Here is a 25,371-nt window from a genome sequence, read left to right as displayed (position 1 = left end):
GAGCTCTCAGGGAAGTGAATCCACCATCCCCTCCCCACCAAGGACAGGCAAAACTTAGCTGCAAGAGAGCAGCACCCCAGGAGTTACTCCATGTAGTTTAGGAGACCTTCCATAGGGAGGGTCATTCCTTGTAACTTCAGAATGATTTGTAGAAGGCTTTGTTTTCACCCCATGTTTGGCGAAGTATGGACAAATTTGAACAGGCATTAGAAAAACCAACAGTAGCATGATTATTAAAATTTATAGCCATTTTCTCCCAATCCTGCTGGTGAAAGAGTTTTCCAGCCTTCTTTACGAGAAACCAACTCTATTTCTTTCTGCTTTTCCCCCAGCCTGTCTCCTCAAGGTCACATATTTTGAACTGACTTGCTTGACATGTTGTTTATTTAAAGCTGTGGATTAAATGCCACCCACTAATGTGATTTGCTTGGGCTTTGCCTGAGGCAGGCTCCATTAGACACTGGTGAAAATAGCTTCCTCTTGTCCAACCAGGTCCTTCGATTAGCTAACCAGCAAATTTATCCCAAGTGCTGTATTTCAGTTTGATTCTCTATTTAAATGGGGAATCACATTGAAATACAGTATTTGGGCTAAATTTAAATGGGGAAAAGCAGCTTTGTCACATGGCTGTTTGCCTCTTGATCTCTTGTCTCAAGAGCAGGCTGCAAAGAGAAAGTGGTGACCCCAAACCTCGCCTTTTCTGTCTCCTCTTTTGCATCAGTTCCCTGCAGATGCTAAAGTGAGAAGGATGTTGCTTACATAAACATTGTTCTTCAACTGAGCACTAATTGAGTTTAAGATGAATTGCTGGTTAATGTGTTTACCTATTTATTTTTACCAGTTATAAAGATGCCTTGAGCTTTAAATTAAAGTGCTTTCCCATGAGGTGCATGGCAGTTATTCATGGCCTGTGTCTGAGTCTTGGGAGTGGGACAACACCCAGTGAGCACCTGTGCTGAACTGCAGGGTAAGGCATTGCATAACAAGTTATTTAGGGGTCTAACACCAGGGCCCTCAACACTCCCATTTTGGATTATGACCAGATTCTCAGGATGCTTGAAGCTGCCTGAGCATCGCTATCCCCTGCCATCCATTCCTGTTTCATTAGAAGCTGCAAATCCAAGCAAGGCAGTGGCAGCACTGGGAGCAGCTCCCTTCCCAACTGCTTCAGTGCCATCTGTTTGGCTCTCGAGGCATATTTGAAAAGTCACCTTTTATACTTTCATCACAGCCTGTCCTCAGGTTCCCCAGGCACTGCCTGGACACTGCCAGCTGCAAGCCTGCCCGCTCAGGGTGGGCACTCGTTGCTGCCCAGCTCTGATGGAGATTCTGGGAACACTGACCATCACTGCTGCCCAAGGAGGTATGAGCTACTTTGAAAGACGTTGGCTGCCTTTGCTAAAGCAGGTCCCTACACAGTGCCTGATCCAGGTAGCCTGAGGCCCTCCACATGCCTCTCACTGAGGCAGCCCAGGGGGAGTGGTCTGGCCTCAGGTAGCAGGTGGTATCTAAGGGACCCACCCAAGCAGGCTGAGAGCAGGCACAGTCCCCTGTCCGCCAATCTGACTGTCCCCAATGAGAGTACCAATCCTATCCATGCTGTCGGGAGGAGTTGAAGACCAAGTTTTAGGAGAACTGTGGGCAGTAACATGCAGAGGACTCGGCTCTCTGGTTGGCATCTGTAAGTCACATTAGGCAGCATAGATGAAAGGGTGCAGGCCCTTTCTCCCTTTTCCCTGGAAGTGCAGTCATTCCTCCTTCCTACCTTCTTAGGCTTCTTAATTCAGACCAGTGTTCCTCCACCCCAGCTGCGTATGCACCTCCCCTGGAGAGCCTTGCAGAACATGACCCGTGTCCAGAACCCATTCCAGGGTCAGAATCTCGAGGGATGAGGCCAGGCATAGACATCTCGTGAATTTTGTTATACAGTGAATGTTGAGAAACACTGGTTTTAGAGGCTGTTTCTTTCTGGTAATCATTTGGTGAGCCCATTATTCATAAATTAAACAGATATTTTCTGAGTCATTACTCTGTGACTGGACTGTGCAGGCTCTGGAGATGAGATAGTAATAAAGGAGGGCACAGGTCATTACATTATGGTACAGTCAGTGCTATGATGGGGCTGTGATGGGAGAATGGGGACAGGAACCCTGACTTTGGGGGAAGTGTGGCAGGTCAGGAAGAATGATCAAGGATGGTAACACCTAGGCCTAGGACTGACAAAGGAGCAGGAGCTAGAAGGAAGGTAGTAGTCATAGGTAGGAGGAAGGGCAGGAATGAAGGCACAGGAGTGAAGTTCAAGCTCTGAGAGGATCCTAGTGAGACAAGATCGTGGGGTGCAAGGGCTCGGCCAGGTAAGGACGTCTCTACGAGATGAGAGGGTAGACGGCAATGCATTAGAGAGGCTGGCCTTCATCCAAGAGGAAATGCTGGGCCCCTGCAGGGTTTTAACAGGTGAATGATATGATCAGCTTTGCATTTTGGAAATAAGCTGGCTGGAGTGAGGAGGAGCTGGAAGGGGCAGAGTTGAAGTAAGAACGTTGTTGGGTAAACCAGGAAGGACAAGGGTCCAGGGAGAGGTCGGTGAGAATGACATGAAGTAGAAGGAACAGATATTCAAGAGGCAAAGTCAATATCCCACCACTCCTGAAAACTCTGATCCTCAGAGTAAAATTCCTGACTTTCATCAACATGCAGGTTCCCAAGCTCAAGAAGTTTCATTATTTTGATCACTGCTACATCACTTGCCATTGCTGACCAAAGACACCCTCAGAGTTACATATGGTCACAAATCCAGGTATATGGCACCCGGAGAACAAGACTTGGGTTGTCAGTGGTTTGCATTCAAGAATAACTCAGGAAGAATAAAACCAATGGAGAAAGTTTCAGTCTGTTGTTGACCATTATTTTTCTCATAGCACTTAACTTCGTTTTTGATGTGATACACCGTAAGCGTCGTGTTGGTTGGGTTGTGAAATGCCGTCCTAGAGAGGAACACTTACAAGGACCTCACTGCCCATGCTAAGCATAGCACTAGCTTTGGCTCTAAATTAGGTCTCATCACCCCTTTGGACAGATGCTCACAGGAGCTAGAGCTCAGAGGGCCATTAGGGACACACTGAAGAAACAGAGGCAGGAAAGTTAATGACTTGCTGAATTCTCTTATTACTGGATGCCAAGATTAGACCACACATCCTTTGTGAAATTCAGAGAAGCTTTTTTGCATTTATTAATGAACAAAGTGTTTCGAATTCATCTGGTATAATTGAGGACACATGATGAAATTGAGAGGAGCCAGAGGGTACACACTGGCTGAGCTGTGATTTCAAAGCAGTTTCTCTTCATTTACATTAAGGCTGACCCCACAGGACCCTAGACGAGGAAGGCCCTTCACCAGGGGACTGCAGTGGTGGAACCATAGTGAGAGATGAGGCAGAAAAGAGCAAGGACAGGCCAGAGCATCTTCCGAGCCCTGAAACCATTCAGGCGAGAGTTGAGAATACTGTTTGATGAAAACACCTCTCTTTAATCTGTCGGAACCAATTCTGTTCAATTTGTCCTGAATATAATCTTGAACCTCCCTGCATGTATTATAAAACACCCAGAGTCATCTTGTGAAGATTCGTAAGTTGTTTGCAAGCTGCAAGGAGATGATTTTTTTTTGGATAAGATGTCTAGGACTGTGATTCAGAGGAAACCTTGTAACATATTGGGCACAATGCTCTACATCTCTTAATCCTAATTAAAGGTTATTACCCCTACTTTATAGATAAGAAAACCAAGGTTCAGAGAAGTTGAGTGATTTGCCCAGCTTGTAAGTGACAGAACCAGACTTTGAAATGACTTCTGCCTAACTATAAAGCCAGGTGTTGTTTTTATTTTACACTAGGCATTGGCAAGCTACTGTTGCAGGCCAAATCCAACCCACCACCTGTGTTTTGTAAATAAAGTTTTATTAGAACACAGCCATGCCCATTCACTTACGTATTGTCTGTCATTATATAAGTTGCCATGGTAGGGTTGAGTAATTGCAGCAGACACTATATGACTCACAAAGACTAAGATACTACTATCTGCCCTTAACAGAAGTTTGCTAACCCCTGTCTAAGCCTCCCTGTCCTAAAATAAATTCAGAAACCTCAACTGCTACTCCCTGAGCCCAGACAGCACCTTTATTTTCTTTCTCCTTCGTTTTAATATGCATGACACCACTCAGCAAAATGTCCTGCATGCATGGCCTGGCCTAGGTACTCCACTCCCTGATCTGGCAGAACTATAAAGTAAAACTATTGTGAGTTTCCAGAAGCCGACCCAATTTTAAAGACCTCTATATGGAGGTAGGCCAAGGAGGGATCAATAATTGCCCCTACCAGGTAAGCCATCAGTTTGTACCCTCACTTCTCACACTTTTTCTGGGCAAGGCCATTTCTCCACATCATACCCTTAGAGTGTAGCCCCAAAGCGATCCCTGGCCTCTGGGAAATTATCCTTCCCACACATGAGCACTTGGGGTCTTCTTCCCCCAGACTCCTCTGCAGGCAGAATCTTTCCAATTCTTTGCTTGTTGTGAGCCTTCAGTCCTTTTGTTGTGTGTAAGGAACATTCCTGGGAAGAAAAATGGTCCAGCAATAAAGTCTCCCCCACATGAGTCATTTTTAGCTAGACTGGGCTGGCATCTGTTTTTCCTAAGACAGCCTTTTCTCCTCCATGAAGATAAATCAATTTAGTGGACACCACTGATTGGGGGTAAACTGTACTTTTTTTGTAAGTATGGACCACCCGTTAGTGGCAGTGCCCAGTAGCATACACCATTATACCTTCTCCAGAAACCCTTCACTTGGCTGTAGATCTAGCCCCTTCCAGCTCTTTCCCTGGAAATAAGCCCAAAATGACCTCTGGAGCCCTAAGACACTACCCCACGGCCACAGGCTTTGTTCTTTGGCTTTGTGAAAGTGTGCTTTATAAACTTGTTGGCAGACTCATCACTCTGCTAAGGACTTATTTGTTGTGTCAATCTACAGATGAAAGGTGGGAGCCTAAAAGCCTCTGGCATTGCTCATACCAACCATATTACACTCTGGAATATATTGTATTAAGTACTATGGGCCATCATACAAGTAAGAAATAGTTCCTGCCCTCCAGGGACTTACAATCTAGACAGCATGAAATGTACACCAATAACTAGCTTCACTGCTTGCTGGTGATATGACAAGACTCGCTGGAAGATGTAGATGCCATATGGAAGACTCAGAAGGGGTGCTGGATGTTTGCCAAAATCGGTGGTTCTCATACTTGAGCATGCATTAAAATCACCTCGAGAACTGTTAACATAGATTGCTGGGTGCCACTCTTAGCATTTCTGATTCAGTAAATCTGGGGTGGGCCCAGGAAGTTGCATTCCTACCAAGTTGCCAGCTGATGCATGTGCGGCCCAGGAATACCCTGTCCAAAATATTTTTTTTTTTTTTTTTGAGACGGAGTCTCGTTCTGTCGCACAGGCTAGAATGCAGTGGCCGGATCTCAGCTCACTGCAAGCTCCGCCTCCTGGGTTCACGCCATTCTCCTGCCTCAGCCTCCCCAGTAGCTGGGACTACAGGCGCCCGCCACCTCGCCCGGCTAGTTTTTTGTATTTTTTAGTAGAGACAGGGTTTCACCGTGTTAGCCAGGATGGTCTCGATCTCCTGACCTTGTGATCCGCCCATCTCGGCCTCCCAAAGTGCTGGGATTACAGGCTTGAGCCACCGCGCCCGGCCCCAAAATATTTTTACAGGAGAAGCTTCTTACATACGTAAATTCCTTCTGGGATTGTAAGGGAGCTGACATTGGTTGAGTGTCTAATATGTTCTCTTCAGTATATTAGGTACTTTGGCTATAATATTTTCTTTAGATTTCACAATGCTGTGAATTTCTATTATTACCAGCCCTCTACAATGAGCAAACTAAGGCTTAGGAAGAGGAACTTACATTTGCTAGATATCCAGTATGTACCGTAAAGGATGTGGGACATTATCCAGTTTACAACCGTTTGAATTCTAAGTGATTAGTACTCCTAGTTTAGGAGTGGTAACAAAAAATGAGTAAAGATAGTAAAAATGAGTCTGAGAGAACTGATTGAGTGTCTTGAGGAAGGTCAAAGCCCCAGGAAACATGCATGCTGGATTCAATATCATGCGTTGGGTTCTAAAGGCTGAGAAGCCATACTGCAGCTAGTACCTGTCTGTTGCCAAAAGCTACTAATGTAGACTCCAAAAGCATGTTTTCTTCCATGCTTGAAGCATGTACGTCCTACCTCCTTGCCTTTGCTCATGCTGGTCCTTCTGCTTAGAATTCCCTTCTCCCTCTTCTTCACCTGAGTAACTCCCATTCATCCTCCAAGCAAAATGTTGTCTCAGCCATGGAGACTTCTGTAACATCCACTCCTTACCCCAACTAGAGCAGAAATAATGACTTCTTTGTAAGCGTTCCAGCATACTTTATATTATCAAATTCCTCCACAGACCCCAAAGTCCTCTGGTGACATATCCTTTGTTACAGAAACAAACAAACAAACAAAAAATCCGAATTTTTCATTTTAGCCATCAAAGCCATCCCCCATCTGACCCAGCTTGCTTTTCAACCACACCTTGCAGCTCCACCTGATTTCTCCAACTAAACAAAACTGCCGAACACTCTTCCCCACCCACGGCTATGTTCTCCTTCCCCCGCAAGACTTCACTCAGGCTGCTGCTGTCACCAAGAATGGCCCCTCCCCTGCACCTCAGCCTGTCTGCATGTGACCTTTCTACCAGCCCCAGCTAAAGTCCTGGTGCTATGCCCTCAGCCCTTCGGGAGGGGCTCCGTAAGTGTCCGTGGAGTGAACACCTGACCCCCTTGCTCCCCTGTGACATCACGTCTTCCCTTGGGTGAGGCAAGTATGTGTCTTTCCACTGTCCCAGGCTGAGAGCTCATCCAGTGCAACGCCTCCAGTGTCTCATCATTCCTTGCACTGAGTAGGTGCTCACAAAACATTTGTTGAAAAAATGGATAAATGATGCTGGATGAAGTTTGTGGGTTAAAGGCAGGATGGGAGAACTGATTGGACGAGGAGCACATGTAGACTCAGTAGGTCTTGTAATAAAACACAGGAGCACATTTACATGACCCACAATGAGAGCAGGGACATAGGTGGACTTTGCCAGAATGCTTGATTCCATTTAGGAACCTCCTATGCTCGTACCTTTAACCCGGTCTTCCAAGGAGCCAAAAGGATTTCTCAATTTGAAGTACAAATGTCTTGTGGGACTCTCACTTTTTTTGTAATATGTAACATTATTACAGAGAATATGGGCTAAGAAGACTCCAGAAACACACCACTGACAGGGTCCAGACATCGACTGAATGAGGGGGCAATACCAACAGCGAATGCAGATTCTAAGAGCGTACTTTCTTTGATGTCTGTGGCAAAGCACGTACTGTAACTAAAAGCTTAATTCCATTGATTTTCTGATGCCTCCACAACACCGTCTGTGGGTTTTTCAAACAAACAGTAAAAGGTGTGATGTTTTCTAAGGAAGATAGAGTTAAGGATGGTGGTTGTGAATGTCTTGATTTGTGAATGTCTTGCACATGCAAAACATTAACAGAGACATAAAGCTAGCTATCAGTTGTAAACCTTGTAGCTAAATTGCAAAGGCACAGAGGAATGTTTGACTTCTGTAACTCTTTTGTCTTCTTAAAAAAATTAATGATACCTTTCACTGAGGTTATTTTCCTTGACATGCAGAGTGACCACAGAACTTCTCAGGGCTGGTGCCAACAAAACTGTGAAGTGAAGTAGGTGAAGCTAGTCTTTCACTCCACCAACGTCTGTCCTGTGCTTTATACCCACTGCTTACATCCCTTCCGCTGGAGCCAGGTGCCTGCTTTTTCCTTCTCCCTATCAACCTGGACTTAGGAAAAGTTCTATACTTTCTTCAAACTGAAGTATAAGTGATTTGGGGAAATTCAAAGGATTGTTCTATTTATGTATTCTTGCATCTAGCAAGGATCAAAGTCTTAAGCTAGAGGAATGGGGCTCTAGGAGTGGATTTTAAGCATAACTTATAAGTAGGAGTTAAAGAGTTCCCCACATTCCATAAGGGATTATCGTGATTTCCATGCAGAGGTGCACCCATGAGCCTGTAAATGCAGGCGATTTTTAAAAGTCACTTGTTGAATTAACTTTGCTATTTCTATCCAGCTTCCCTCTCCTACTCCTTCCTTTCCCTGGACAATCTCAGACCCACAGCTGGTACTCCTATGGGACATCACTGTATGTATTTGTTGGGATTCTTTGGTTGCAAGTGACAGGAACAGTCAAACCATCATCCAAGCCATCTTCCAAAAAAAAAAAAGAAAGGCTCTTGTAACCAAACAACCAAATGCAGGACTTGAATCACCTTTACAGTTGAACAAGGCTTAACTATTAACACTCTCTCACACACACACACACACGTCTATTTTCTTCTGTGTGCTTCTACTGGCATTGGTCTCATTATCTTCCCCTTTTCTATATATGAAGGGATATAGTCTTACAGTTCTCAATTTGAGGGAAAGAGAGCATGCTTCGGGTCTGCCTCAAGACAGAAAAGTCTGGGGCAGAAAAGTCTGGGGAAGGATGCCGATTGGTCAAGCTCAGGTCACGTGACCACTTTGGCTCATTGCTGTGTCTAGGCAGATGTGGTGGAATCACCATTATCTCTGTGACAGCCCCTTAAGAAACACATGACATGAGGGAATCACCTTCTTCATCTGTAAAATGAGGGGAGTGGAGATCGCTCTAAAACTCTTAGCTTTAACCTGATTGTTTGAAAATCATATCTTCATTTTTGGTAATCTTATCACTATATCTTTGTCTCTCGTCACGTCCAGCCTCCCACAAGAAAGCCAGATATCATTGGCAAGCAGTAATGATCTCCTTGGCTCAATTCTGAGTCTCTCTAAGTGGGCAAAGCAGCACCCCCTATGGTGCCCCTCATATGATACAGCAAAGCATTGTAGCTCAACCTTGACCAAATTTAATCATTTATGCCACATGATGTTAGATGGTCACAATTTCCAAATTTGTCAAGCACTCCAAATTTGGCATTTTGCCTAAGTTAAAAAAAAAAAAACAGATCTGGTGAAAGATCAACTGGAAATTTGCCTGTATAACATTATGCTGGGGGCATGAAACAATGCTTATGCGACTAGTTCCAATTCAGATGCAACCCAGGTTCAAAGCAGCTGATACACAGTGGTGTTCCAGATTATTCATTTATTTCCCTTCCCATGAAATGTCTTCAATGAAAAGCCTATCTACCTGCCAACAAAGTCCATCAGCCTGTCATCTCTATCATTTCTGCACTTCTACTGTAATGATCCTTGGCCATGTCCACCTTTCTGAGACCATTAGTTCATAGAAGGCAAGAAATACATCATATGCGTATTTGTTCAACCTCTAGTCTATGCCAAATCCATCCTCTTGGGTTGCTTGGGATCCTAGGATTCAACTACATATGTGTGATTTGGGGCAAGTCATCAATCGTTTCTCAGTCGGTTTCCTTTTCTTTTACATAGTGGTAATAGCACCTCTACTGTATTGGAGGGAGGATTAAATAAGGTGATACACAGCAAACTGCCTAGCACAGAATTCAACATATAGCAGGGGTGCATCTGTGGTTTGCCTTATTTTTAAGTTCCCAAATGACACGAAGAATGGTGGCATGGGTGGCAGCATAGTCGGGTGTTTACAATCCTGATATCCAATCCCAGCTCAGCCACTTAACGACCAATGGTATGATTTTGAAGTTTCTTAAGGTTTCAAAGCCTCAGTTTCTTCATATGTAAAGTGGAGCTGATGGTAATATCTACCTCATAGATTTGAGTGGCTAAAGAAAGAAAACATAGATAAAGCACCTACCACCATAGCATCTGGCACATAGATTCCTATAAATGGTATCACTTGTTGCTATCATCTGTAATGGAGGGTGAAAAAAGAAGCAGCAAGATTCCACTCTGAGATGCTTCTGTTTTTTTTCTGGTCTTTTCCTGCTGTGTGCATCCTGATGAAGATGAACCCGCATTAATAGAGGCAGTGGTTAATTGCCTCCTTGTGGGCTAGCCCTGTCCTGAGGCAGAAAATTACCATATTCTTCTTTTTTCTTGAAGCTTCCAGTGGGATATGTCTGTTCTAATTTAATAAACCTCTTTTTTTAGCGCCTGGCTCAAAGAGGCAATACCACATGTACATTTCCAAATGCATAATTAGTATGAACACTCAGGCCCTAACTACATGGGGAAAGCAGTCTGGGAGAGGGGGGTGTGAGTATCTGTTCACATTCATTTGAAGCAGCGCCAACCAAACTTCCACAGTTAATTGTGTCTCAGTGATTTTCTCCTGGAAAAAAATAATTACTATGCAGGGCTCTAGCTGCTGCTTGGCCTTCGTTCATTCCTGACTCTTGAGTTGGCATTGTTTACAATGTTGAGTCAGCAGCAGTCACATAATATGTCAAGCAAGTGGAGTCCGCCTCCCACCCCGAGATTCCCCACCCTACCAGTTCCCTGTTATCAATCCATTTCCTTTCTTGTGTTCCAGCAATACAAGAGAAAATGAAAGATGGGCATGATGGAAGTTTACTCTTTTGGAAAAGCACGCTCAAGGTTCATATTGAGCATGCATGCAGAGGGCACCAGGGAAGCAGGGAACCCTTAACTCGGAAAGACTTTTCTGAACGGGAGAGGTCAGCCCCCAGGAAAATGATGGTTGTCCTTTCATCTGCAGGTCATGCAGGTGGTGAAGGAGCAGGTTATGAGAGCACTTACAACCAAGCCTAGCTCCCTGGACCAGTTCAAGAGCAAACTGCAGAACCTGAGCTACACCGAGATCCTGAAAATCCGCCAGTCCGAGAGGATGAACCAGGAAGATTTCCAGTCCCGCCCGATTTTGTAAGTTACCCCGTATTGACCTCTATCTCCCAAAAGACTCTAACCCACTATTTCTCGAATGATCACCTATCACGAAGCTGGGCTGTGTCGTGAGCTCCTCAGGGAAGGCCAGCAGAAGACATTCCGAGGGATCTCCATTTAGTTAGGGGAGTCTCCGCAGCTCCTTGAGGAAGGGCTGGGCTGAGTGGAGTGGGCCAGGTGCTGGAAGCATGGATCTAAACCAGGAACTGGCCCCGTTAGTGACAAGTCTTCCAGGGATTTGTAGCTTAAAAGTTTGGACCTTTTCCAACACTTGGAGCAATTTTTTTTTCTTTGTCCAGTAAAACTATATTTCATGTGGGTGCCCTTTGAATAGCAAGACCTTTTGAGCCAGCCAGAGTGAGGCCCATCCATAGGTAAAGCAATATGAAAATGAAAGTAGCATGAGTCCAAATGAGTGGGAGTGAGAGCTTGAGAGGAAGAGAGTGAACTAACTCCTTTTTGCCCTGTTGGCACTGGTTGGCATCACAGCATGCTATGTGGCCGTCATGACTATGAACCTACAGTCCTACAGTGGGGAGGCAGCATGCCCCCCTTCACAGGACTTTGCAAGAAATGCCACTTGCAACCATTGCAAAATTTCATGTATTCCAATCTTTAAAATGTTCTGAACTCACACAGGAAGGGTATTTTGCTTGCATCTTTTCTTAGAACTGCTCTGTTTCTCTTCCTTTATCCTGTTCTAAGAGCTGGGTCAATTTTAAAGAGGAAAAAAATAAGGAAAGGCATATGTGTTTGATATTTATTCTCATTTTGTCCTCAGAAGACTGGACACAGCTTCTTCTGAGCTTTTGCAGGAAGCCAACTTGTAACATAGTTTTAATTCTGAAGGCTATACTCCCCCACCACACACACATGCTCTCTTTCTGTTTCTGATTCTTTCCCTTTTTGTTTGTTGACCTCCAGTATTTGACACTTCTAATGCTTGGCAATTTGTAAAGCACCCTTCATGCTATTTCATTTCTTCACATCCCTGTGAGATGGGCAGGCCTTACTCCCATGCAAAGGCTAGGATAGGCAGGTCTTATTCCTATGCAAACGCTAGTCTGGAGGGGTGAGGACCATGCTAACAAGTGGAGGAGCTAGGACTGAGCCTCAAGTCTACTGACCCCTCAGCTAATATTTTGTTTGCCCTGCCCAAGCTTCTTTGCAATGTGAGAGACTGAAATGAGGTTTAAAAAGTGCACAGGTCGGCTGGGCGTGGTGGCTCAAGCCTGTAATCCCAGCACTTTGGGAGGCCGAGTCGGGCGGATCACGAGGTCAGGAGATCGAGACCATCCTGGCTAACACGGTGAAACCCCATCTCTACAAAAAAATACAAACAACTAGCCGGGCGAGGTGGCGGGCGCCTGTAGTCCCAGCTACTCGGGAGGCTGAGGCAGGAGAATGGCGTGAACCCAGGAGGCGGAGCTTGCAGTGAGCTGAGATCCGGCCACTGCACTCCAGCCCGGGCGACAGAGCGAGACTCCACCTCAAAAAAAAACAAAAAAAGAAAAACAAAAAAAAGTGCACAGGTCTAAAAGGACAATAGCTAATCAGTAACATCTGTACATTTGTTTTCCAATCTTAAGAAGCACTGTTAGAAACTGTGGAGTAGAACCCTGCAGACTAGTTGGCATGAAGTCAGTCAGGTGGGGAGGGAAAATGCTTCCAAGGTGCTTTGGTTTCATCCTTGCAAAACCTAAGTCATACCTGCATAAGCATCAGCTAGCCTTGACAAGAGGTACTGCTGGGGTTTTGCATTGGTCCTCAGCCAGAAGACGGTAACAGCTAGAAACACCAAGCAGGATGCACTTTGGATAAGTAACTGGCTCCTCAGAGATGCAGTTTCTCACCTGCAAAGAGGGACAATGGCTCCTTGCCCCATCCCAGGGCCTACAGTATACTGAATTTCATAACATGTTTCAGCAGATGTATAAACATAGGACGCTTTATTATGCTTTTGATAATAAATCTTAAAACCTGAAGGGAGACTTGCGGAATCACTTCCGTTAAAGGCAAGTGACTCTGAATTACATCTGATGAATTATGTTTGACCTTGACTTTTTTCCAGTTAAGAATGTTAACCTCATGGCAAGTGCGAACATTTTACTCCTACTTTGGCTTTATATCTTCACTTCCTAAGGCTTTGCCTGTGTCATTCTGAAGTTTCTTTCCCCTTGTATTATAAGATGCTCTTATCTTTGAAACAATCCAAATATGAAGGGAATCTTCTGCATGGATGTAGCTTTTGCATCGTCTCTCGGCCATGGACCGAGAAGTAGCATGGCCCACTGGAGGTCTTGATATCTGTAGCTGCAGCAAAGTCACAGAGAGTGGTTAGGAGCCACAGCATTTAAGCAGGAAGGCCAAGGACCAGTTTGATAATTACCCCAACCTCTGAAACCGGCAGAGGGTAGCTGCAGTATGTTTTGCCTATTAGAGTGATCTACTAGACAGGAATTCATTATGGGGTTACATGAAGTCTAACTTCTGCCAAAATAGCTCACACAATAAACCCAAGTCACCTAAGAGAAAGGAATAGAGGAGTAGACCATGTATGCTTGTTTTCATTCATTTGTTCATTTCACAAACATATATTGAACAACTCCTACATGCCAGGCCCTGCCTAAGGTGCTGGGGGCAGGCAGAGACCCAGAGACACTTGTTCTCCCTCTGTCACAGGCTAGGATTAGGAGTGGGGGATTTACCACAGACTGGGCTCAGTGCTTAGTTACACGAAGAGCACAGAGGAGATGGATCTAACCCAAGCTTGAGGGTTAGGATATTGGGATTTTTGAGCTGAAAATCACCCAGCTCAAGCCATCCAGTTCAAGCTTTTCATTTTGCAGACAGGGACAGCAACTTGGCTGGGGCCTGACCACCAGTGGGGAATCCCACTGGCCATCAGGCTGCCTGCTCCCTCTGTGTATGCCACACACAGCATGGTGGCAAACCTCAGCTCCATGCAGACCACTTGAGCTATTAATACACCCTGTTGTTATAAAATGGTTATGTTTCCTGAGAAGAAAAATGTAAACTCCATGTGAATAAATATTTTGGGGAATATATATTCAGTGGGTTGAAGAAGCTCTGTTTTATTTCTTAGCTCTTGACTAATTGTTTCCAAGAGGAGGTATTTGTTATGTCTTATTTAGTGCAACTTACCAAGGAAGATACGTCCATCCACACAATTAATCGGAGTTAATGGTTATAAAAAGCTTGAATAGTCCAAAAATGGATCATTTAACACTATGTTGGAGAGGAAGGGGAGATGCAAGGACAAATATCAGTGAAAGCAGTGAAGCAAAATGTGTAAAACTTCGACCCAGTTTGCTATCAGACTGACCTGGGGTCATTTACAAATGTGGCTCTGTAAGCAAGTTATGTAATCCATTCTAAGCCTGCTTTCCTCATCTCTAAAAATGAAGATATCAAAAGTGTCAAAGTGTCTACATCATTGGGTTGTCATAAGGATTTGACAAAGTAATGCATGAAAAGCACTTATCATATGCCTGGGACTTAATATTCACTTGAAGAAATGTTGTATCTTACTAGCCTGTAATCAGAATTTAACAAGTTGTGATACTATTGATATGTAAATGATAAAACTGACACTGTGCATGTATTTGTATTACTATATGCCTCTCCCTTATCTTAGAAAGTACAACAGAAATCAGTGGGAAAGAAAAGCAAAAACAAACAAAGCCAGGAATAAAACTGATGCCTACCCTGCAAATCTGCATCCTCGCTAAAGATCTGCCACATGCTTCACTCAGAGCTTTCTCATAACCAATGCAAGGGAGACAGTCTGGTCAGTTATACAATGTTCAGTGTTCAGACAACTGACAAATATCTAATGAGCGCCTGCCACGTGCCAGACACTATTCTATGTGTTGGCAATTCAGCAGTGAAAACAACAGACCTATTTCTTGCCCCCACAGTGATTATATTTTAGTAGGGAGAGAAAAGGCAATACACACGGTGAATAAGATGATAGCGTGTTAAGAGGAGATACATGCAGTGGAGGCACAAAGCAAGATAAGCGAAATAGAGTGCAGTTTTAAATATGTTGGTTAGAGTAGCTCTCTCTAATTAGGATGGTGCCAATTGAGTACAGACTTGTAAGGGACTAAGGGAGCAGGCCATGTGGGTATTTGGCAGAAGGGTATTCCAGGGAGAGAGAACCACCAGGGCAAAGGCCCTGAGGTTGGAGAGGTCTGGGTGTTTAGTGAATAAAGAGGAGGCCAGTGTGGCTGGAGCAAAATAACTGAGGGGGAGAGAGCAATGGAAGGTGAGGCCAGAAAGGTGCAGGGAGCTCCATTACACAAGGCCTTGTTGGGGAGCCATTGGAGGGTTTTGAGCAAAGGAATGATGTGATGTGACTTAGGTGTTTAAATAATCTCTCTGATACTGTATTGGAAATAGACTCTAAGAAAGCAAGTTTTTGGAAGCAGGGAAATCAATGAGAAAGCTATTTTAATAACCCAATCAAGAGGTGATGAGAAATGATTATAGCGTACTGAAAATGAGGTCCATTTTGAAGAGAAGGGACAAAGTTATTTCCTGATTGATTAGGAAATATCTAGGGATGTCAGAGAAAGAGAGAAGTCAAGGATGAACTCCTGGTTTTGGGCCTTAACAACTAAAGGACAGACCAAGTGGAGCAGGGGATCAGAAGTTCGGCTTTGGATATGTGAAGCTACGAGACATCCAATTAGACAGTCAGACAGCTGAGCTTGGAGTTCAGCAGAGAGATGGACAGTGGCTAGTTGCTCAGTAGGGCAGACCCCAAGTCGAAGAAGGAATCTCACCAGTCTAATGGTGCTGTCTGCCTTCTGTGTATGGCAGTGGCCTTACTGGACCTGAACTTGAAATTGTTTTCCAGAAACAGTGCTAGACTTTGAATTGCTCTTCACACGCTCTTTAAATCCTCTCTCCTTTAATCTTCTTCCTTTTATTTATTGGCAAGGCCTTTGGATAGAATGAGAAAGATATTTATCAAAGCAAAGCTAGTAAACCCATAGCTCTGGCCTGATTGACCCCAAGCTCAGAATTTCAAAACCCAGTTATAGCCCATGAGGTTATTACCTGGCTTACCCCAGAGGGCAGATATCAGCCACAGAAACATACTGTAGGGCTTACTTATGTTTTCTTAACGTGTATGAATTCTACGGCTACTGAGTCCGTTTGCCAGGAAAGAAGAAATTGCTTCGAAAAAGAAAGAGCTGGTAGGCACCTGCTATGAGCCAGGTAGTGCAACAGAAGGAAAGAGCTGTCTCATTTCCTTCATTGCCTGGTCACATTTTGGAGTCCTTGGGGGTTTATAACAACAACAACAAAAAAGGAGTAATTCTTGTAGCAGCAGATTCTCTTATTCTGATAGTGCATCCTCACAATATGGTTCCATGATGAAATGTGTTGTGGCAGGCACCTGTGGGTCTTACACGAAAAAGTCATAAAGCATCAATTAAGATTACTCAGAATTCCTTCAATTGTTTCCTTCTCTTGGTCTTCATCACTGCATTCTCTGCTCCATTTTAATAACTCAACCCTGGCCTAGTGAAACTATTATTTAAATATATATATCTATAACCTAAGAATTGATGAAATTCCAAAACTCTTTCTCCCAGATTTTCTCCATCCTCTGGTACCATGTCTTTGTGTGCGCCCGGTCACCTGGACTTGGAAGTTGGGAGCAGTGATTTATTGCTGTGTGCAACTCCCTGGCAGATACCAACTTCCTTTTCCACTCAGTGCAGGGTTCATCAAAGCTACAATTTACTGAGTCCATTTTAGAAGAGCTAAGCGCTGATGATACATAGTTTAGTGATCTGAAAGTCTGAAATGAGACCCCAAGAGACCTGTACAGGGAAGACTTTACAAATGTCCCAAACTATTATTAGGACTGAATTTCCATATTATGCTTTATAGATATTCAGTTGCAACAGTATCAAATGAGAGAATGTTTGAGGGCACTTAAGCCTCAAAAAAAATGTGTTAATGGAGTACTAGAATACCCTGTTAGATGGCCTTATCCTTTTATGTAACTTTTTTTCTTTTTTCTGATGAGTAAATCAAAGCAGTTTGCACAAGGAAAACCTAAGTCTGTGCCCATATTCTACACGTAACCTCCGTGAGTTGTTTCCCCTTCTGTAAGATGGGAATGATGAAATTAATACCTTCCCCAAAAGCTGTTATTTTCAGGAAGGAGGGAAGGAAGATTAAATGAGCTAAAACTGCATATTGCACTACCCAGCTCATAGTAGGTGCCCAACAAGCATGAGTCCCTTTCTCACCTTGGAATGGAGCACCATGTGAGAACAGGTTGCTGGCAGTTCAGCATCAGGACAGGTCCAGAGTTAAGGTGGAAGCTGATGAATGTGTGAGCCTTGACTACAGGGTAATATAGGCCTATGAACTGTTTGGCTTGAGGAAAGGAGAGAATGTCACCAAAGCAAATTCAGTTGTGCCTTACATTCCTGCTCAGTGCTTAATAAAGACTTGTACTCTGTCTCATTTGGGAGTCACAGTAGGAAAGATTCTTATTCCCATTTTATAGATGAAGAAACTGAGACTTAGATGAGCTATGTGAAATGCTAGTCATGGGCAGAGCCTAAACTGAAGCTCTAGTCTTCTGACTTGTAGATCTATGTTCTGGCCAATGCTTCTTAGAACACTGCTATGAGGAATGGGCTCTGGGTCTCTCTGTCCAGCTTCAACTAGAATAGTTTTGGCTTTACTAGACTCACATGCTAGGGTGCTATGTAAAATTTCCTGTGATAAAAATTTCTGCTCTAAAAAAAAATTGAAAACCATTTCACTCTATCATGATATCTTTGCAGCATAATGGATCTCAAACTAAATTATATTGCATTAGCCTGAGACAAGATGCAAATAATCTTTCATTTATCCCATGATTATCTCAGTCTCTGTGGGCTAGAATCTGGGACAGTGTTGTCCGCATTTGTGAATGACGGAATTGGAAGCAAAAGTGGTCCTGTGGTTTGCTCACTGTACAGTGTTTGCTGTGGAATAGTAATCGTGTGGTTGCCTAATATGCCTGTTTAATCAGATCACAAATACAGTCTCAGAGTTTACCTGGTACAGGGGAAAAAAAGTTGACCAAGGATTGATTGTCTTAGCAGTGCTGAATGGATTTTTGTGTAAGTTTATATCTGTGGCTTTGTAAAATAAAAGAAGAAATTTCTCAGGACACTTAGCTCCGGAAAAACATCAATGAGGTGGCTGGTGCTTTGTGGAATTCTGTAAATGTCACAGAATCTATTGCGGTGTTGTACTTATGCCCCTGGCCACTGACTCTTAATAAACACTTCTCCAAAGCCCCAAGTTGGAGGTATTAGATGGTCATGAAAAGATGCACTTGTTCTCCCCTGCCCGTCTGCCCATGATGCCCACCAAGCCACACTCTGTTTCTCAAGGCATGCTGTGGAATGTGTTTTTCCTCTAACAGGGAACTAAAGGAGAAGATTCAGCCAGAAATCTTAGAGCTGATCAAACAGCAACGCCTGAACCGCCTCGTGGAAGGGACCTGCTTTAGGAAACTCAACGCCCGGCGGAGGCAAGGTATTGTTTCTGGGGACACTCCAAACTTGGACAGGATAAACAGTGGCCTGCTCCCTAGAGAATCAGAGGGGCGTGGTTTTGGTTTAAGGGTAGGCCATGCAGCATTGTACTCAGGACGGGAATAGCAGTCCAGGTCGTTTCTGCTTCCCATACACACCCAGAGAGAATCAAAGTCCACAATTACCAGAAGAGCCACAGAAATGAAGAGCCATTCTTTGCCATTTAGTGCCACAAAACTGCTAATGGTGGTGTCAACAATAGCTGACATGTATATGAGCCTACCATGTGCCAGGTGCTTCTGAAACTCTAGTCTTCTGACTTCCAGATCTATGTTCTGGCCGATACCTGTTACAATGCATTATTTTATCATGCATTTTATCCTCACCATAACCCTAGGAAGTAACTACTAGGATTATGCCCAGTTTACAGATTAGGAAATGGAGGCACTAAAGGGCTAAGAAACTGGCCCAAAGTCACAGAAGAGCAAGGATTCAAACTCCACAGCTCTAGGACCCTTCCTTTTAACGACTGCCCTTGGTGCAGGAGAGCTGGCACCCACTGTTGCGTTTGATCTTGAAGCTTTCAGCGTGGATGGCCCTTATTGTCAAATCCCCCACACTGCTTCTCTTCTAGGACAGAATTATTTTATATGGGGATATAAGTAACAGTGAACTAAGATAGGGTAGCATCACTTACATAATTTCTCAAGGCAGATTTCTGAATTGTCTCTATAAATTCTAACTTCATAATGTCAAATCCAAATGAATGTCCAAAGACTAGACTCAACAGGTGAGAAACATGTCTGGCTGTTTCTTTCCTGGACAAGTAAAGCACCCTTGACTGTTATCCTGCTCTCTTGACATGCTGCTGATTGCACAGCTAGAGTCTTCATACCACACACTCCTAGAGGCAAACAGCCAGAACATAAAACTGTAAAGTAAGATTTGGGAAGAGGCAAAGAGACTGAAGAGGCAGGAGCAAGCACAGGCATTAGCAACTGTACTAAGAACACCAGTTATGGCCCAGGAGACACTTTGGCAGATATTTTGAAACCTGCTGGATGCCCTGCTCAGCCACAGAGCTCACCCACTAATGACAAAAACCATTTTGTGTTTGTCAGCTGAACTCATCCCCCGGCCATTTACTTTAACTGTCCTGTGCTGCATATTCAGTAAATTGGAAGTGTTTCTCATGTCACCATTAAACATCACATTGAGGAACTTCTGAAGGCAGAACTTCCTGGAGGAAGGAAAATGCAGTTTCTTCACAGAGGATGAGAAGCTCTTCGAGTGAATTTCAGGCTAAGCCTTGGGAGAGGACAATGGGCAGAATAATAAGGGCTGAGTTACAGAGAAAGCCTCCTATTAGTGAGAGCAGTGGAAGAGGGAACTCCTCCCTCCCATTCAGCCACTGAAGGATGAGTTCATGCCCTCCTCTCATCGCATTCCTTGCATCAGGTATCATGTCGGAGTAAATGGTGTTCCAAGAAGACCACAGGACTCAGTGGCAAGGACATAGCCCCAGAACCAGGCAATGTGGGTGCGGTCTTGCCTCTACACCTGTCCAGCTGTGTGACCTTGGGCGGTTTCCCCATCTGAAATGGGGATAGCAATGCCTGTCTCCTAGGGCTATCGTGAGGAAGAGAGATGATTATGAATGTAACAACAATAAACAACAAAAAAAGGGAGCTACTATTGTTCTTTAAGATTGTGTAGGAAAAAAGCAGTGAGCCAGAATGAGTGGACTTGGTGCTAGGCTTCTCAGTTCTTTAATGAACCATCTAGGTGTCTTTAGAAGGACACATGACCTCTCAAGACCCCAAGTTCTCATCTGTAAAGTGGGAGGACAGGATTAGGGGATCCAGGAGCTCATTTAGTCAGAGAGCCGATTGTATGCTCTGATGTCTTTATTGCCTTTGGAAAAAATCAATGTTTGGGATATATTGCTCCCATAAAGATGATTTATGGCCGGGCGCGGTGGCTCAAGCCTGTAATCCCAGCACTTTGGGAGGCCGAGACGGGCGGATCACAAGGTCAGGAGATCGAGACCATCCTGGCGAACACAGTGAAACCCCGTCTCTACTAAAAATACAAAAAACTAGCCGGGCGAGTGGCGGGCGCCTGTAGTCCCAGTTACTTGGGAGGCTGAGGCAGGAGAATGGCGGGAACCCGGGAGGCGAAGCTTGCAGTGAGCTGAGATCTGGCCACTGCACTCCAGCCTGGGCGACAGAGCAAGACTCCGCCTCAAAAAAAAAAAAAAAAAAAAAAAAAGATGATTTATAAGATTTTTACTTACTTGACATTGGGCAAAGGACACAGAAGTTTGGGGATGGGAAATGGCAAATAGACACCCAATGCTTCTACTGCTGCCCAGCTACAATCCCTCACAACCTAGCTGCTAGCACCAATTTAACCTTCTAGTCTACTGCATCATGAGAATTCCCTGACTAGGTTGAAGTGGATAGGTTCTATCGGAATAATCCTGTTTCTAGATGTATTCATTAACAGCGTTTGTGTTGGTGTTGTTGTTTAAAAAATGTTAGTCCCGCATCTGTAAATTTTTCCAATTTTCTAATAATGAACTACCTCCTGAACAAAAAAATATTAGCATCTAGATTATAAATTTATGAGTTGAGCTCCCCAGGGAGCATGACCATCTGTGTTTAATACAAAATCATCCTTCCGAGTGCAGAAAGGAAGGCTTTTTGGTATTTGGTAAATGGATTTGAAATCTGGTGACTGGCTCTGTGCTTAAAAATAGGGATTCAAAGCAGACTGTGCTGAAATTGGTTTCCTATCACCCCATCAAAACATTCCATTTAGATTTACACAGATTAATGAGAACATGACATTTTTAATCCCTTCAAGAAAGATGCACTTCTACATGAGACCTCAGACTGGGATGGACAACCGCCTGCCAGATGCCATCACAGGTTCAAGAGCAGACACTCCCAGTGCAGGAGCCAGCACCATACTCCCTTTAAACTTGTCTGACAGTGAGTAGGACACAGATGAGTGAATTTAAGTAGTTAACTTTATAAGGGAAAATATGAAAGAACTTACAGTTCCACAGAACTGGAAAGTGAAGGAAAAATAGAGAGTACTCGACTATGCCACATTTGGCTAGAAGATCCCTGAGTTGATACTTGGCGATCCTTCTGCCTATCTCATGTGCAACTCTGCTACTGGAATAGTCAGATGCAGACATTTACATATCTGGGTTTCTGGGAATTCTAACCACATTAGAACTAGGAGGTAATATATCTCAAAAGACACAATAAGCTGGGCTAAGTCCCTGCTCCCTACTCAGGAGCTGGGTAGCCTCGGGCAATCTGCTCAATATCTTTGTGCTTCTCTTTCTTCTTCTTTCAAATGGGGATGATGTTAGTTCCTCTATCAAATAGCCGTGGGTAAGTAAAATTATACATCTATAGCACTTTGATGCTTGGCAGATTATCAAACATTCATTGATGATGTTGGCTATTAATTTTAGCTCGTAGCGCCTCAGAATATAGAATTTTTTTTTTTTTTTTTTGGAGACAGAGTCTCGCTCTGTCACCCAGGCTGGAGTGCAATGGCATGATCTCGGCTCACTGCAACCTCTGCCTCCTGGGTTCAAGCAATTCTACTGCCTCAGCCTCCCAAGTAGCTAGGATTACAGGCACCCACCACCACCCCCGGGTAATTTTTTGTATTTTTAGTAGAGACGGGGTTTCACCATGTTGGCCAGGCTGGTCTCAAACTCCTGACCTCAGATGATCCACTTGCCTCGCCTCCCAAAGTGCTGGGATTACAGATGTGAGCCACTGCACCTGGCCAGAATATAGATTTTAAACACAGGAGGTGGAGTGGCATTGGAGGCCACTAACCTGCATCACTCCACTGTCTCCCCAAGCTTATACTTATTGACCATGAAGTATAAGCCCTGGTCGCAGAATCCTTGGCATGGAAATTGCCTGGCTTCTGTGTTCCCTGGACTCCTGCAGGAGAGATTTCAGATGAAACCCCAGAAGTTGTCTGTGTTAGGGACACTGTATTAGTCCATTCTCGCATTGCTATAAAGAAATGCCTAAGACTGCCTAATTTATAAAGACAAGAGGTTTAACTGGTTCACAGGTCTGCAGGCTGTACAGGAAGCATCACAGCTTCTGCTTCTGGGGAGGCCTCAGGAAACTTCCAATCATGGTAGAAGGCAAGGGGTGAGCAAGGACCTTCACATGGCCACAGCAGGAGGAAGACAGGGAGGGGAGGTGCCACACACTTAAATAACTGGATCTCAAGAGGATTTTATCACTATACAGTACCAAGGGGAGGATGGTGCTAAAACATCCATGAGCACTCCGCCCCCATGATCCAGTCACCTCCCACCAGGACCCACCTCTGACACTGGGGACTACAGTTCCACATGAGATTTGGTGAGGACACAGATCCAAATGATATCAGCCACTGTTTGCTTCATGAGAATCTTTAGGCTCAAGAACTGCCCCCTACTTCTCTTATATTTCAGAGATGAAGGTCTTTCAGAATCACTTGCATTGAATGGCCTTGGTAAGAGTCCAGGGCTAACACTGGAAATCATTTCAAGACGTGATAACATGAAACCTCCTGCAGAGGACAGTGTCTGTTTCATTGACTGGCATTCCCTAAGTGCTGACATGACAGGCTTATCTTGGAACTCAGTGTTGGGCAAACTGCATGCCTACCACTCCTGCCAACAAGGCTGGTATATCTTACATGGCTCTGGGGGCCCCGTCAGAAGACCTAGAGCCAAGTGGTGCGTTCGGGCACGGTAACCATATTGCCCTGTTGTGGGGAGCAGGTCATTCCTTTCTCCATCCTTGGTTGAAATTTTATTTTAATATTTTGTTACAAAAAGGCAGGTATAAATAAATACATATTTTCAAATTGTGAAAAGCCAGTTCATTTTCAGGAAAAAAAGTCATTTCCCAATAGGTCAGAATAATGTATAATCATTATTCCCAAAAGATGGAGGGACAGTAGTGTGGACGAGAGGGACTACTATTGACTGGAAGAGCAGGAAAGTACAAATATGTTTTGAGAACCAATTCTGGAAGATGTAGGATCCATACTTTATGTGTGTTTTGCTCATATAATTATGACCATTATACTTATGAAGAACAGGGATTTCTGAGGTTTTTATAATTAGGCCAAGGCCCTGAAGCTAATAAGAATCAGAACCCGGTGTGTCACCAAGGTATGTGTGACTTCAAGGCATCTGTTAGACCAAATCATCTTGGAAAGTACCTGGAGACTCAGGTGTCATTTGCTGTGAGCAGCTGTGTCCAGGGAGGCAGAATTCAGAATCAAAACACAAATCTGTCCTTTTTAAGAAAGCTCAGTGAAGTGAGGAAGATTTGATGCCCTTCGTCGGTATCGATAGTTGTTTCCCTTTTTTGCACCAACAAAAAAAATCTCAGATCTCATCGCCCAAAAGATGACATTTCCCTTTAAACACATTGCTGGGTCCCTCTTGTTTTGTGACTTGGAAAGGTTGGACCTTAGGCAGAAAGCCGACCTTGTTCTGAACACACAGAAGACTTGGCACATTTTCGGTTATCATTGGGAAAATTCAGAATCCTCATGGAAGTGTTCTAAAGACATCTTTTTTTTTTTTTTTTTGGAGACAGAGTCTCGCTCTGCCGCCCAGGCTGGAGTGCTGTGGCCGAATCTCAGCTCACTGCAAGCTCCGCCTCCCGGGTTCACGCCATTCTCCTGCCTCAGCCTCCCGAGTAGCTGGGACTACAGGCGCCCGCCACCTCGCCCGGCTAATTTTTTTTTTTTTGTATTTTTTAGTAGAGACGGGGTTTCACCGTGTTAGCCAGGATGGTCTCGATCTCCTGACCTCCTGATCCGCCTGTCTCGGCCTCCCAAAGTGCTGGAATTACAGGCTTGAGCCACCACGCCCAGCCTCTAAAGACATCTTTTAGAAAAACCTGTTCTCCTCCCTAATATAGGACTCTTAGCGTCCCCGGGGTCAGCCCCCAGCTGCTGACAGCGGGCTCTGCACTCAAGACAAAGATGTGTCCTGATTCCACGGCAGTCTTGGGGCTTGGTTCTTGCTGTGCCCTGTGTCTCACTGAACTGGCTGGTATTTCACACCTAGCAGTGGTTGCTATTGTTCACCTTGCTGGGCTCTCCTAGAGACCTGGGGAGCAGCCCCAAGCTTGTCTTCAGCCTGGATGATGAAAACAGACAGTGGGCTACACTGTCTGATAGAACTACCTATGACTGTTTAAGTTACTTAAAATGAAAGAAAATTTATAATTTGTTTTCTTAGTATGGGATAAAACAGACAATAGAGAATTTCCATCATTGCAGGAAGTTCTGTTGGACGGCACTGCAAAAAATTACAGTTGACAGTGGTTATTGGCTCCATAGCAATCTATGTGACATTGGGAATAGCTTTAATCAGCCCTTCTTACCAGGCTCATGAGCTGTGAAAGCAGCTTTTCCCTCTTATCCTTCACACACACACACGCAAAAAAAAGATTGAAACATGAAATTCTCCCCATATTTTGTTTTGGGTTTGGAGACCAAGCCTGGCTATTAACATACTCTCATTAGTCATTGACTGGAAGACCTCCATATTAACTCTTATTTTCGCCTAAATGCTAGTAAACAATCTTTGATAACGTTCTCACTGCTTCCTGCTAATTGCTTTTAGTGACGCAATTCACTCTTTCATCGCCCAGAGGGATAAAGGAACAAGTAACATCATGCTGGGGTTTGAAAGGAAAATACACATTTTTCTTGCCATAAAAGAAACTGCAAATCAAGCTGCTGCTGGTGGCTGACACTG

At 44.2% G+C, this 25,371-nt stretch overlaps 1 protein-coding gene across 8 annotated transcripts in view; it reads left to right on the top strand.

Moving 5' to 3' along the window:
- Window positions 1–25,371, top strand: part of ELMO1 (engulfment and cell motility 1) — a 586,094-nt gene that overhangs the window by 532,037 nt on the left and 28,686 nt on the right. For all 8 annotated transcript variants that reach the window (XM_033193626.1, XM_033193625.1, XM_033193622.1 and 5 more), the window contains 2 exons: window positions 10,784–10,947; window positions 18,440–18,552. In XM_033193626.1, the coding sequence (XP_033049517.1) occupies window positions 10,784–10,947; window positions 18,440–18,552 (277 nt within the window). The remainder of the gene's footprint in view (window positions 1–10,783; window positions 10,948–18,439; window positions 18,553–25,371) is intronic.

Source organism: Trachypithecus francoisi, unplaced genomic scaffold, assembly GCF_009764315.1.
Source record: "Trachypithecus francoisi isolate TF-2019V2 unplaced genomic scaffold, Tfra_2.0 Lachesis_group4, whole genome shotgun sequence".
Classification (NCBI taxonomy): domain Eukaryota; kingdom Metazoa; phylum Chordata; class Mammalia; order Primates; family Cercopithecidae; genus Trachypithecus; species Trachypithecus francoisi.
Note: the sequence above shows the minus strand (reverse complement) of the source record. Positions and strands in the feature narration are given on the sequence as shown.